Source organism: Pollachius pollachius (assembly GCF_949987615.1).
Source record: "Pollachius pollachius genome assembly, chromosome: 10".
NCBI classification, from domain to species: domain Eukaryota; kingdom Metazoa; phylum Chordata; class Actinopteri; order Gadiformes; family Gadidae; genus Pollachius; species Pollachius pollachius.
Window position 1 is genome coordinate 10,706,505 of NC_136943.1, and position 15,643 is coordinate 10,722,147.

General features: G+C 48.8%; 2 protein-coding genes across 2 annotated transcripts in view; both read left to right on the top strand.

Annotated features, from left to right (window-relative positions):
- Positions 1–60: 60 nt before the first annotated feature.
- Positions 61–10,243, top strand: LOC307081162 (sodium/hydrogen exchanger 2-like; the record flags this gene model as incomplete). The annotated part of the gene is made up of 13 exons (XM_079744236.1): positions 61–307; positions 585–807; positions 1,635–1,875; positions 3,811–4,061; positions 4,738–4,955; positions 6,395–6,591; positions 6,828–6,917; positions 7,173–7,243; positions 7,404–7,541; positions 7,655–7,784; positions 8,447–8,578; positions 8,971–9,034; positions 10,038–10,243. 13 exons carry the CDS (start codon positions 61–63, stop codon positions 10,241–10,243), a joined length of 2,208 nt encoding a protein of 735 aa, XP_079600362.1.
- Positions 10,244–11,099: 856 nt separating this feature from the next.
- The window catches only part of LOC307081651 (transmembrane protein 182-like), a gene marked incomplete at both ends in the record, with an annotated part of 7,648 nt that continues 3,104 nt past the window's right edge, over positions 11,100–15,643 (top strand). Inside the window, 6 exons of the mRNA XM_079744902.1 lie at positions 11,100–11,267; positions 12,534–12,645; positions 13,848–13,946; positions 14,273–14,410; positions 14,947–15,163; positions 15,559–15,566. Of these exons, the coding sequence (XP_079601028.1) occupies positions 11,100–11,267; positions 12,534–12,645; positions 13,848–13,946; positions 14,273–14,410; positions 14,947–15,163; positions 15,559–15,566 (742 nt within the window). The remainder of the gene's footprint in view (positions 11,268–12,533; positions 12,646–13,847; positions 13,947–14,272; positions 14,411–14,946; positions 15,164–15,558; positions 15,567–15,643) is intronic.

Sequence of the window (15,643 nt, forward strand, 5' to 3'; positions counted from 1 at the left end):
TGTGTGCGACCCCTCTCCCAAGCTCCTGGCCTCCCGTGTCATTCCAGCTATGGCTACAGGATGGCCGGACTGTGCTCTCATGCTCTGCTGCTAGCTGCTTGCGCTCTTCCATGTTCAAGCTTGACCCCCCCTGTCCAGGTCTCTCCACCACAGCAACAGCCCCTCAGTCTGGGCCTCAACAGCAGTGATGCCGGCCTGCTCCTGGATGTCCCTGTGGCTCTCAGGGTTTTCAGCGTGGACTACCACCATGTACAGGCGCCGTTTGAGATCGTGCTTTGGATCATGCTAGCTTCATTAGCCAAGTTGGGTAAGCCTGGATTCAGCATTCTTCCTCAGACCATATGCAAGAGAAAACAATAAAACCCTGGAAAGATACATAAATATTTTTTATATGTTAGATGTTACCAATTATACCAATATTACTTGGATTGAAAGATGAAGTCATTGATATTTGTCACTTATGGACCCTTGAAAAAGGTTGACAATAGCCTGAATAATGAATGGTAAGAAAAAGACAACCATTGCTGTTGGGTTTCTGTGGAGCAGTTCACATAGGAGTAGCAGCCTGTGGCTAATCTTCTCAGGGTTCCACTGGTCAGGCCGGGTCCCTGCTGTCGTCCCGGAGAGCTGCCTGCTCATCATGGTGGGTCTGATGGTGGGCGGGGTCATCTATGGCGTTCGCCACTCGGCCCCTCCCACTCTCAGCGCGGACGCCTTCTTCCTCTTCCTGCTCCCGCCCATCGTGTTGGACGCCGGCTACTTCCTGCCCGGGCGGCTCTTCTTTGAGAACCTAGGTACCATCCTCTGGTATGTGCTAGCATGAAGCTAGGTAGCATCCTCTGGTGTGTGTGTTGGCTCCAAGCTATGGTAGTTGCTAGCACCAAGCTAGGTAGCATTTCCTGGTATATGCTCGCTAGAAGATAGGTAGGGTCTTCTAGTGTGTGTTAGTTCGCAGCTAGGAGGCATCCTCTGGTGTGTGCTAGCTAGAGCTAGGTTACATGGTATGTGTTAGCTAGAAGCTGGTACCATCATCTGGTACACGATAGCTGAAAGCCGGGTAGCATCCTCTGGTATGTGCTTGGGCCAAGCTAGATTCACATCATCTGGTATGTGCTAGCTAGGAGCTAGCTAGCAACCTCTGATATGTGTTAGCTCCAAGCTAGGTAGCATCAATTGGTATGTGTACTAGGTACCATTCATTGGTATGTGCTAGCTAGAAGCTAGGTATCACCCTCTGGTACGTGTTAGCTCCAAGCTAGGTAGAATCCTCTGCTTGTGCTAGCCAGATGCTAGGTACCACCATATGCTATGTGTTGGCTAGAAGCTGGATAGATTCATCTAGTATGTGCTTTTTAGAAACTTGGTACCATCGTCTGGTAGGCCCAATGCTAGCCAGATGCTAGGTAACATCTTATGTTAGCTCCAAGCTAGGTACCATTTGTTGGTATGTGCTAGCTAGAAGCTAGGTACCACCCTCTGGTATGTGTTAGCTCCAAGCTAGGTAGAATTCTCTGCTTCTGCTAGCTAGAAGCGAGATACCACCATCAGCCAAGTGTTGGCTAGAAGTTAGATAAATCCTCTGCTTGTGCTAGCTAGAAGCTAGGTACCATTCGAGCTGTTTGCCTGTGTCCCAGGTATGCTGTGCTGGGGACCCTGTGGAACGTGATGGGCATCGGCCTGTCCCTGTACGGCGTGTGCCTGCTGGCCCAGGAGTCTCTGGGGGACGTGTCCCTCCTGCACTGCCTGCTGTTCGGCTCCCTGATTGCGGCCGTCGACCCCGTGGCCGTGCTCTCCGTGTTCCAGGAGATCCACGTGAACGAGCAGCTCCACATCCTGGTGTTCGGCGAGTCCCTGCTCAACGATGCCGTCACTGTGGTGGGGGTGGGTGGGGGGGTTATAGTTATCAAACTCTTAGGCCCCGTTCCATTACTCTCTCCTTACCGAGAACACTTGGTTTGAGTTCCCTCCACAGTAAAGTCCCCTCAAAGAGGGAAGTGAGAGTGACAATCTTTTCCTATGAAATGGAGCACCACTATAATTAATATTATGCAAATTAGCGTTGCGAACGTGCTCCCCTACATCACGCACAGCATTGACGTGTCTACACTACAGGAAGAAGCCTACTACTATTTTCATTCACGTTTGAGAAACATGGAAAAATTTCCGCTTGCTGAGTTTGAAAGGTATCCTTGGTAATTCCTGATACTCCCTTAGCTGCAAGTGAGGTACTGAGCTGGCTAGCTGCCAAGGGAGGATTTTAAGGGAAAATAGGCACTCCCTTTTGCTCCCTAAGTATTGGAACACCCTACACTTGCAAATTCTAGGGCTACGGCTCAATTCTAGGGCCAGGGTGAGTAATGGTACCAAGGGATGTTTTGATATCAGGCATAGTATAATAAAGAAAGGGGTGTTGGGACTCTCTACTGAAAGGTTCGATCCCCAATCTCCGGAGCCTACCTGTACGACTTCTTGAGTAAGATAACTCGGCCATATTTTGGTCATGCTGTTTTGCTCAGTGACTCAGTGGTTATTTTATGTGAAAACCATAGATAGTATATAAAATGGATGTAGCATCCAGGCAGACCTCAGTTATTCCAACTGCATCCAATTCTCTTGGCTTATGAGCGTCGCCATCTTGTCATAGTTTGACTCCGCCTCATTTCCTCTAACCAAAAAAGGGCATTGATGTGACGTCGGGGGGTTAAAATGTACTATTCGTACATTTTAACCTCCAAAAAAAAATCACCCCCTCAGTGTTGTCATGGAGATAGGAACTAAACATACTGACTAGAATGATTTTTTGGACAAGGCTGTAAATAGGTTTAATGAGACTGTGAAAGCGGCCTGTTTAACAAGTGAGTCAACGAAGAATTGCTCACTTTTGGTACCACCTCGTAGTGGCCACCCGGTGCTACTGCAATGTTTGTCACTTCCGCATTGGATGCTGGTAGAACTCGCTGTGGTTGGGGCTTGGTGAAAACCCATAAAATCTGATGACGAGAGTGAAGCACCATTGCTGGAATGACAGTAATTATGAGTTATTTATTATAGTCTTGAATTGAACAATCATCTTCTCTCTCTGTCACTCCTCCCCTCTCCTTTCTGCTATTATCCACTTCTCTCCTCCTCTCCTCCGTCCTCTCCTCACCCCTCCTCTCCTCTCTCCACCACTCACCTCCCTCCTCCCCTCCTCTCCCTGGCTCCCCTCTCCTCTCCCCACCTTTCCTCTCCCTTCCTCTCCTCTCCCCTCTCTCTGCTCTCCCCCTCCCCTCTTCTCTCGTCTCTCTGCTCCCCTCTCCTCCTCCCATCTCCTCTCGTGCCCCCTCTCCTCTCCCCACCTCTCCTCTCCTCTCCCCACCTCCCCTCCCCATCTCTGCCCCTCTCCTCTCTGCCCCTCCCCTCTCCTCTCCCTGGCTCTGCTCTCCTCCCCCCTCCCCTCCCCTCTCCTCCCCTCCTCCCCTCTCCTCCCCTCCTCTCCCCTCCTCTCCTCCCCTCTCCTCCCCTCTCCTCTCCTCTCCTCTCCTCTCCTCTCCTCTCCTCTCCTTTCCTCCCCTCTCCTCTCATCTCCTCTCCTCCCCTCCCCTCTCCTCTCCTCTCCTCCCCTCTCCTCCCCTCCCCTCTCCTCTCCTCCCCTCTCCTCTCCTCTCCCCACCTCCCCTCTCCTCTCCTCTCCTCTCTGCCCCTCCCCTCTCCTCTCCCTGGCTCTGCTCTCCTCCCCCCTCCCCTCTTCTCCCCTCCTCTCCTCCCCTCCTCTCCTCCCCCCTCCCCTCTCCTCCCCTCCTCTCCTCTCCCCTCCTCTCCTCTTCCCAGGTTCTATATAAGCTCTTTGAATCCTTCCTGCGCATGCCCACCATCTCGGGCGTGGACGTCCTTCTGGGGGGCTGCCGGGTGGTGGTGGTGGGTCTGGGGGGCCTCTGCCTGGGCCTGTTCTTCGGCCTGCTGGCCGCGCTGACCTCCAGGTTCACGTCGCGGGCGCAGGTCATCGCGCCGCTCTTCGTCTTCCTCTACTCCTACCTGTCCTACCTCACCTCTGAAATGCTCCACCTCTCTGGGATCATGGCGTGAGTCTCTGGGGGGGGGGGGGGGGGGGGGGGGGGGGGGGGTGCAGGACAGTGTGGGGATCCTAAGAGTTACACTTCTCCCCAGGTGTCACTCCATTCATTCTACCATTCCACCAATCTACCATTTGCCATGGTACATTAAAGTAGCAGACCGACAATCGGTGTAATGAGCGACACCCGAGTTTATCTTACGATAACACCTCTGGGAAAAGGGTCTGTTCAGTGACACCTGGTGGTCTTCATAAAGTGAGAGCGACGTGTCGTCCAAGTCTATCTTCCCCCCCCCCCTCACTTATTGCGTGCTCACCCACGCGTGCACAACAGCACAGACAACAGACCCATTCAATCGCATGGACACTTACAAACACATTGACATACATGCACGAACACATGCACACACAGACACACACACACAAACACACACACACACACACACACACACACACAATCACACACACACAGACGATCACAGGGACACACACAATCACACACACAGACGTTCACATGGACACACACACACACACACACACACACACACAATCACTTTACACACGATCACACACACACACACACACACACACAATCAAACTGACACACATACATACATAACTGCGTGGGAGCCCTCTTGTGTCCGCTTTATGAACATGTTGTGTGTTCCCTTGCTGTCCCGGGGCAGCATTGTGACGTGCGCGGTTACCATGAAGCAGTACGTGGAGGCCAACGTGTCCCAGCGCAGCAACACCAGCATCCAGTACTTCCTCAAGATGTGGAGCAGCGTCAGCGAGACCCTCATCTTCATCTTCCTCGGGGTGTCCACCATCCAGGACGTGCACATGTGGAACTGGCCCTTCGTCTGTTCCACTCTGCTGCTCTGCCTGCTCTGGAGGGCCCTGGGTGAGGGATCCCCCCGCCCACACGCACACACACACTCATTCAGAAACACACACCTGCACATCTACACACACGCACACACACGCACACACACACACACACACACACACACACTCACACACACAGAAACTCCCACACTCATTCAGAAACACACACCTGCACATCTACACACACACACACACACACACACAGACACTCACACACACACAGACACTCACACACACTCATTCAGAAACACACACTTGCACATATACACGCACACACACACAAACACACATTCAGAAGCACACACCTGCACATATACACCCACACACCCACACGCGCAGAAACACTCACACACACTCACACACATGTACACAGACATACACCTACCCTCACACAGACACTCATACACACGCAGAGACACTCACACAGACATGTGTGTACACATGTACACAGACATACACACACACGCGTGCCAGCGCAGAGACAATCACTAACACTTACACAGACACACATGTACAGAGACAGAAACACGTGTACACAGACATACACCCACCCACATACAGACGCCCCCTGCACTTGTTAAACCAGGAAGGAAACCCCTAATATATTACTTCTCCATGACACAGCACATGAATGCTGGTTGCTGGTTGTTGCAGTGAAAGTTACTGGGTTAGAGCCCCCTATTTCCACCAAACTACCATGACTTGTATTTTTTGAAAGCATGGTAAAGAACACTCCAAGTTGGGGGAACAGTTAAACATGCATGTTGGGGGTAGGGGTGAGGAGGTATATTCACATATGGGCTGCAGGTCATTAAAGTGGGACTGCAACAAAAGATATCTTGATGAAAGAACAACAAAGGGGGCCAACTGCTAGGGTTATAAGGGAGCATTAACAGCTGCCCCAACAGCCTCAACGGTCACACTTACATGAGAAAGGAAGCTTTGAGCGGGCAAATGGTGAACTACTGCAATGACAGCTCAGACGAAGATGAATTGAAAAATGCTACAATGAGCTTATGCTATGTTATGATACTTCAAAATACCTACACATTCCCTGATTAGTGCTACAACATATTTGAGCAATCCCGTGTTGGTAATCAGTAAAGTCAGTATCTGGAAGAGAATGTTATATTAGTAGGGAGGCCAAATACAACCTCATCCACCGTCCCCCCCTCTCCCTCTCCTCTCTTCACCCCTCTGCCAACCCACCTCATCCTCTCCCCTCCAACCCCTTCCTCTCCCCTGCCTCTCTTCCGTTCTCAACCGCCTCACCCCTCCTTTACCCCCTCACCCTTCCCCTCTCCCCTTCTTCACTCCTTCCTCAACCACCCTCAACCCTCGCCTCCCTCACTTTTCCCTCACCCCTACCTCATCCCTACCGCCCCTCTCTCCCCCCTCCTCATCCCGATCTCCTCTCTCTCCCCACCACCTCCCCCCCCAACCTCCTCCCCCAAGGGGTCCTGCTCCTGACGGCGGTGGTCAACAAGCTGCGCAGGAACGCCGTGACCTTTAGGGACCAGTTCATCATCGCCTATGGTGGCCTGCGAGGCGCGATCTGCTTCTCCCTCGTCTTCCTCATCGATGACTTCCCGAAGAAGAGGCTCTTCATCACCACCACCATCGTAGTCATCCTCTTCACAGTCTTTGTTCAGGTGAGAAACAGCTTATTAAAAATAAAATGAAAACAACCGTTTCTTGGAGGGGACTTTCATTGTGGTAGAGTGTTCTTTGAGTTTTCATCTGTGAACTATTCCAGTTAAAGGAAGTGATTCTGCTGACTTAACATGTTGATCAAGTAGATAATGAACGTTTCCTTAAAAAAAATCATTGAGAGAACTTTTACTTTGTGAGCTCACCCCAAGCTCCACCTCTGGTTGTCTGGTGCTAGGGGATGACCATCAAGCCTCTGGTGGAGCTGCTGGAGGTGAAGAAGCGAAAGAGAGCTCTGCCCACAGTAAGCGAGGAGATCCACAGCAGGGTGAGAGGGTGCAGACGTAGGACTTGGTATTCCTCAAAGCAAATTTCCCCCATAAATGTTGTTCTGATATAGGTTGGCAATTTGTCTTAGACAAACACTGAAATTATTATGATAAAATCATAATCAGCAGTATTTTACATGGAAATGCAATTTATACATATTTTATTTACAGAATTTTCAACTGGATATGGAACAGCCTCCTGGAGATGTATTTGATATTATGTAACAAGTTGATGTTTATTGTGTATTTTCTAGATCCTTGATCACCTGCTGGCCGGGATAGAGGATGTGGTCGGCTATTGGGGACAACACTACTGGAAAGACAAGTTGGTTTATCTTCATTATAGAGGAAAAATATGTTGTTTTCATATATTAACCACTAGATGGCAGCCAACACCACAATTTAGTCTCGTTTCAAAGTACGACTTGCATCAGTGTACTAACGGGCGACCTACTAAGTGTATTTTGTGTGTGTTTGAATGTGAGGTTTGAGCAGTTTAACAAGAAGTATCTGCGACGTTTCCTGATCCGCGAGGAACGCCAGGAATGCTCCAGCATCCTCCGAGTCTATGAGGAACTGGAGAGACGAGAGCAGAGGGGAGAGGAGGAGACGCCGATAACACAGTAAGACAGAGAAAACAAACCGAAACAGCAACAACAAAGCAACTGCAGTTTATTGGATTGAACAATTCCCCACTGTTCTTCCACGCAATTTAAACTACTCCCCTCTCTCTCAGAGTGGAGCATTGCTCCCAGGGAAGAACCCTCATCCTTGAATCCCGGCCCCAAAGCAGACCCCTCCTTCCGGAGGAGATGGACAGCATCAGACGCATACTCTCCAGGAACCTGCACAACTTCAACAACAAGGTCAGGCCACAGCTGTCTCTGCTGAAGGCCATCACGCCATCCAACATTGTTTATTATCAATCCCTTTTTAATATATTCTGATGTACATACTCTGATGTACCATCACTACGGTTTAGATGTGCAAGTCTGTCTCTCCAATGCAATATATATAAAAAATGCAACATGCAGCAATATGTTATATCGTATCAGTATGCTATCTTCCTTGACCCCATATGCATTTCAGGAGACCCCATGTTGAGGAAACACTGTCCTAATGTCTAGGGCTTGTACATCAGAATGCATTGTGAGATTTGTTGTTGGCGATACTCGAGAGCCACATTGAGAGAATCAAGAGTTGAAGAACTGTTCAATTCAAAATCAATGTTTAAGTTAAGCTAATGAAAACCTGGTTTAGCCACGTCTCGCATGAGAAACACTGGGGCAGTCTCAAAGACAACAATGCCTCTCCAAAATGCCAAATAACTTCACGATGAATAACTCAACAATGACAAAAAAAACACAACTGACAACATAATAACTTACATTCAAATGCTCCTATGCTCCAAGGATTCTGGCAACCATTGCAATCGGACATAGTCCTGCACAAGTCCTATGTACTGTTTTTATTGACGCTAACAATAAACTGAGGTCCCCTTTGCCCGTTGCTCCCCCCCCCACCGCAGCAAACCCCGGCCTACAGCCGCCACACTCTCCACCAAGAGCCGTCCACCGACAGGGTCCGAAAGGCCCTACACAGGCGCCAGAGTCTGGCGGAGAGCAGCTCCTACCCCTCCTCAGCCCAACATGGCCCCCAGGTACGTGCACACACATAGACACACACACACACGGGTGGGGCACATATGTAGCGTAAACATAGCAGGTAGGCAATGCAGTGAGGGGAGCGTCCTAGCATGGTTACATGCACATACACTCATGCACACACACACAAAGGCACATAGAGGCAGACAAGCACCCACATGCAAGCATGCACGCACACACGTACAAACACACACTTGTGCACACATGCACACACTCACACACTTGTGCACAATTACTCACACACACACACACACACACACACACACACACACACACACACTTATGAATACTTACACACACACAAACACACAAACAGCAACGCTAGCAATGCGGGGTCCCTGAGGGTGTCACCAAGACGTTGAGTGTTGTGTTGTTCTTCTGGTGACAGGGGGAACGTCTGGAGCTCAGTGGATCCCAAAGGAAACGGACCGGCCTCAGCCGCTCTCACACAGGTACCCTGCTGCACTGGACGGGGCTCTACATGTCAGAAAACTGCTTATTGGAAGGTTTCAGGCAAAGTGAAATTATGCAATTGTTTATGTGAAATAAAGCACTGCCAAGTAAATCACAGTAAGATATAACCTTGTCAGTTTTCAGGGGGTTCGAACCCCAGTCCGAATGTTCGGGGTTCCGAACTTAATGTACTCCGTAGGGCTGCTTGATTATGGAAAAAAACATAATTACGATTATTTTCGTCAATATTGAAATCAATTATTCAAACGATTATTTTTGAATTTGAAATATGATGTATTTATTCAGCATGTCTCTCCCACAAAACACTTTGTAACAAAGGACTTTGAAATTTTGCCTCAAAAAAATACACAAAATGGTCAAATAGAAAAGGTTCAAATCCAAAAGAATGTACAGATATGTATCCAGCTGTTACACTCTTCAATGGAATCTAAAGAACTCCCTATTACTGACTAAACTATAAGTCCCTTTGAATAATAGGTCTAGATCACTAAATCCTTAATAGTGGACTTGAGATGTTAGCGACGGCTCCAACATTATATTTTGTAATATTATTCGTGGTTGGAATGCTATGTCTGCAGTGACTTGTTTGTTTTAAGAGGAAATAAGCTCGCAATATCTTCTAGTCCAGTTCTGTTTCCCGTAGTCCTTTTAAGTTATTTCACGAAATCTGGAATTTTTTGTTATAAGTCCGGGAAACTTTTATTTTTGCGACTGGAATCCTAAAACTGGAATCCAGACTGCGTTCCTGCTAGTTCGATCCCCAGCTCCTCCTAGCTGAGTGTTGATGTGTCCCTGAGCAAGACACTTAACCCTAACTGCTCCTGACGAGCTGGCTGTCGCCTTGCATGGTTGACTCTGCCGTCGGTGTGTCAATGTGTGTATTAACCGATGTAAGTCGCTTTGGATAAAAGCGTCTGCTAAATGCCCTAATTGTAATTGTAATTGTAAAATCATCCAGAACATCTTCTTCCACTCTGGCAGTGTGCTCCACAAGCCCCAGGCCTGGGCCTCTGGACAGCCCAGACCCAGACCCTGCTGGTCAGCCGCAGAGAGAGGGCCAGGGCCGAGCAGCCGGTGTGCACCCCTCACCGGCCCCTCCCCAGACCCCTTCAGAGCACCAGGGGCCCCTGGGGAGACCCCCGAAGAAACAGCTCAGCTTTGCTTTTGAGAACGAGAAGCAGGCATGAAGACCGACCTGAACAAAAAAGCTCAAGATGTTTAAGAAATGTAAAGAACACAGTCATGTGTATAAAAGTAGCGCCCATAAATAGCTAAATTGCTAAAGCTAGTTATCATATTTTACCTTTCTTTCATGGAGTGTCAGACTGCGTTCCTGTCCTGATGATTATGTTGTTTATACTGTGGTTTATACAGTATAGCATCCAATAAAGATGAGGACATGGATGGTCTTCAGAGTCCTTGGTGTCGTTTGTTTTAAATGTGTGGCGGCTATAATAACACCCTGGCTGTTAGCTTCCTGTGGCTAACTCCTCAGCCACTCCAGGTATGCAGAAGATGACCTCTGGTGACCTCCCGTTAGCATTGCTGGTCTAATATAATCCTGAAGTTCAGGCCAGAAAGTTGCACCCATACAAACACACTCTCACACACACACACACACACACACACACACACACACACACACACACACACACACACACACACACCCCGATATACTATATTTGTGGGGACATACCATTGACCCACTGGGAGTAGGTCATTGCAATAGTTAGACTCAATCGACTCATTGGACTTTAATGCCATTGGCATACCAGGACGGTCTTACCGCTCCCAGAATAGCCGGTTCCCCCCAGTGTCTCATTCCCAGACATTCCCAGTGAAGCCCTGCTTACCCTACTATCAATATGCCCCCAGTCCCAGGGAGGGGCTGGGGGAATGTGTTGAGGTTTTTGCATGACGACTGGACCTCCAGATCAGCAGGACTTGACTGAGGTGGGGTTGAAAGTGCTTGGAGGTGACCAACACAGTCAGGGGTCAGTGAAGAGGTTTGTGGAAGTAGAATCGGGTTCTGGCCGTGGAGGTATGAGGGTGGGGGCAGCAGCGCTGGCTGCTGGGCTGTGTGGGGGCCTGGGGACGTTGTGTTTCCTGCTGGCCTTCGGCACGGATTACTGGCTGCTGGCGAGTGACAACTGCGGACCGTACACATGGCAGATGCGACCCGGAGGCGGAGCGGTGGGCAACGGTACCGAGGTAGGGACACGCTAAAGAGTGCGTTAACTGTGTGGGAAACGACACGCATACTACCGAGCAAGCAGGTGACGCCACGTTTGATTAACGTCGCATCGGTCCTTCGCGTGTAGCCAGTGTGTTTACATCAGGTTCGAGCAGCGTAGGATCGCATTCAGGAAAATCCTGTCTGTTACAATATTACAATATCACTGTCCCTCGCTGACGTCAAGTAATACAACAGGCAAAGCAATACACACGCTCCTAATGAGGAACACTACGGCACCGCAGCGGGAAGACTGATATCCAAACAGATGTCCGCAAGGGGCAGCGACAATACATCTCAACGCACCAACTAATCAATTAATACCTTCACGTTAAAAAACTGAGCCTTTCCCGTACAGCAAACACCAGGGCACCACAGAAACCGCCGTGGAGGGAAATGATGAAAACAGCCCCCCTATATACATAATTCAGGACCATCAATCATACGCTGACAAGCAAGTGAAGAACATCATTCATCTGGGGCCTTCAGAAGTCTCAGAAAGTAGAAAAAACTTGCAGTCCAGCAAACCTCTAATGAGAACCATGTTTTGATGCTGGCAGGTCCTGGCACCACAGAAACTAGAGAACCGCAGGCCAGCTCGCACATACACGGCCGTCCACTAACCAGAGCCAGGTGATGGATTCCTGCTACCACAGCACTGTTGGACAAGAAGGGCCTCTTTTCTTTTCGACTTGTTGTTGGACGTTGTCAAAGGGAATATTTGCTCCCTCCCCTGTGTGTCTGTTGAGGGATCGCGGTGGGTGATCTCGATGAAAGAGGGGGGGGAATATAGATCACAGCGTACAAGCCACTGGCTGTTGTCTGCACCCAGGCACACTCGCTTGAACACACGAGCAAGCATACAACTCATAAGGAACACGTGTCCCCATTTGCATCAAATGGTTATCCTGCCCACCAAGGGGAAGAATATGTCTAGTTTTACCAACTCCATCTGTCGCAAACTTCGATTTATTTTATTTGATCAAGTCTCTCAACACACTCTCCCGAAACACAACACACCAAACATGAAGACATTGGAGTCGTTTCCAAAAATGAAAAACGACCAAAATATGTGGTGATCAACGCCACAACAGTAAAAGGTTCAAATAGTATTTTTTCGAGGCTAAGGTAGTAAATCATAAGATACCACATGGTTGAAGAAGATAAAAGTGTAAAAAAAAATAATGGAAGGGAATTTTTCCAAAGCATTGTATCTATGTGTGTCTCTGTGTGTGCCCTGACAGGAAGTGGTGGCCGTGTCGCCTTCCTCTCTGATCCTTCACCACGAGGGCTTCTTCTGGCGCTGCGTGTTCCACGCAGAACCCGGGGCACACGCAGGCTGGGCCACCCTCTTCAGTATGAACACACACACACACACACACACACACACACACACACACACACACACACACACACACCACACACCACACACACAAGCACACACAAATACACACACACACGCACGCTCACAGTCACACACGCATGAAACTCATCCCAGGGGAACTCACTTCCTGTGGCTTTTCTTATGATTAGTTAGTATGCTTCTTTCTTTGTTTCTTTCATTCTGGCGACATTTTCTGTAGAGACCAATGTGAGCTACACAGCAAGAAATGAACTGAAAGAAGAAAAACCCTTCCTGTGGCTTTTCAGTCAGTCCTTAGTTTCTTTCTTACTTTCTAGTTAGTTTGTTGGTCAATTATTCTTTCTTTCTGTCTCCTTTCTCTTCGCTTCATTTCTTTTCTGCAGGAGTCCATGAAGGTCACATGTGAAATAATGTATTAAAAGAAATGTACATTATTGAGTCCCGGAGTTGTGCTAGACTCCATGTGTTTCTGGGTTGCACACAGCTTTCAGTATTGATTTATGTCAGCGTGTGACTGAAAGCAGAGGACTGGAGGTCTGTGGGACATATTCAGTCCACACAACAGAAGTTATTGAATTTGATTTCACCTTATGAAAAAGCTGAAGGAAAACATAACCTAAAATTGTTAAAGATATTTGTTAATGCATTCATGAAAGTGTAGGGTATCACCACACAAACCAAAACCTGATTACATGAATATAATACTGCACAAAAACAGCTGAATTGGCAGTTTCTGAACGGGTGTGGCCGTAGCATTGATGATCAAGATGGTTCAGTTGCTGGTTCAGGATGGGGTGTGGCCTCTGCTAATAGATTCGCTAGCCTCGTTAGAAACGGGGTGTGGCTTCTTCTAATAGATTCGCTAGCCTCGTTAGAAACGGGGTGTGGCTTCTTTTAATAGGTTCACTAGCCTTGTGAGACCATCGAGTTGGCGTTCACTAGATCGGTTCATGAGATTGCTTCAAAGTGTAGTGACACACTCACACATGCATGCATACACACACACACACACACACACACACACACACACACACACACACACACATCCATACACATACACACAAACACACACACACACACACACACATCCATACACAATCAACAAACACAAAGCTTTATGTAGTACATAATTGTCACAAGTCTTTTGAGATCTAAACTTTGCGTATAATCCTAATCGGAACCTTGTCTTTTTCAGCCAACCAACCAAAATCTAAGGTCTGCATCCATGGTTACCTGTTTCCTCTACCTGTGACACTGGGACAGGTGCCTCATCCCATCTATGATACTACTGCAGGTAGCACACACACACACACACACACACACACACACACACACACACACACACACACACACACACACACACACACACACACACACACACACACACCCCAATCAAAAGGATTGCATGGGTTTTGACATGACATTCATGTCAGTCTCCAAGTCACCAAAGAAAGCGTGTGCACATGTAGACGTTATGGTGCTGTCTAACCTCAAACACATGAATGCAGACAGACAAACACACACAAACCAGACACACACACACAGACACACACCACCAGATGTCATGTGTGTCCTCGTCTCACATGATGCGGCGGCGGGCTGTGCTTGTCGTCCCGGCAGTGTTCCGCGGCTTTTGGACGCCGTTGATCATCCTGGGTGCGGTGTCGGCGCTGACGGGCCTCTTCCTGTTGCTGTGTGGTGTTCCCTTCTTCAGCCAGAAGCTATACCGCCTGGGCGGGGCCTTCCTCATCGCCGCCGGTGAGATCCATGGCTGGGTTTAGGTTCGGGCTCGGTCTGTCATTCAGATCACTCCTGACACATAGCAGTAGTGGGGAGTGTGCTGGAATGTGTAAACAACACACACGCACGCGCATACAGACATACTCGCACGCACACGTGCACACACATACAAATGCACGTATCAGCTTTGCCATTGCTCTTGTCAGCTGTCTCTATCCATCACATGACAAACACACATGCACACACACACACACACACACACACACACACACACACACACACACACACACACACACACACACACACACACACACACACACACACACACAGAAACAGACACAGACACACACGCACAGACACAGTAACAGATGTGACTCTGGTAACATCTCCATGTGTGCACTGTGTGTACGCAGGTGTACACAGTGCAACCATAGTAACAGTCAGTCTGCTACTAATTACAGTGTCAATCTTCTTATCCTACCCCCCTCCCCCCATCTCTCTCTCTGTCTCCCCTTGCTCTCTCCCTCTCCCCCTCCTTCCCTCTACCCATGTAGCCGTCTTCTACCTGGTGGTGGTGGTGCTCTACGTGCTGTGGGCGGAGCTCGTGAACGTGAAGCGCTATGTGCTCCAGGAGAGGGGAGAGGCGTGTAGCAACGCCCAGGTCACGGTGCTCTATGGCTGGTCCTTCATGGTGGCCGTGGCGGGGGTGCCTCTGGTGCTGCTGTCAGGCATGCTGTTCACGCTGTTGGGCCACGTGCTACGGGCCCACAAGTGAGTGGTGGTGGACCCGCCGGACCACTGAGGGGAGAGGAGAAACCGATAGAAGTACACTGGAGGTTGATGTGTGTGCCTACCGCGATAGGTCTGTCCATAGCAGATAGAGAGAGATCAGCGATGTTATAGCACCCCCCGTTGGACATCTGGTGAATTACAGTCCCGCCCGTGTGTTTTGTTTGTTTTTGTATATTATGGTTTGTGTGTTTGTCCGATGTCAATCACGTCTTCTTATTTTTCTACCATCACATGCCAATTATTTTGTTCAGTGTCGTACTGAAATGAATTACAGCCAAAGCAACCCCCAAACAAACGGCATGAGGAATTAAAACTGAAACTAAAATTAAAGATATGTCATGACACAATTAAATATGCGTATTTGTTTCTCATAGGCCTGTGGGTCCGTGCAACGTTAAACAAAACCAAAATACATTTATGGATGTGTGTTACTATGAAAAAGGGCCGCGTGTTTTACAT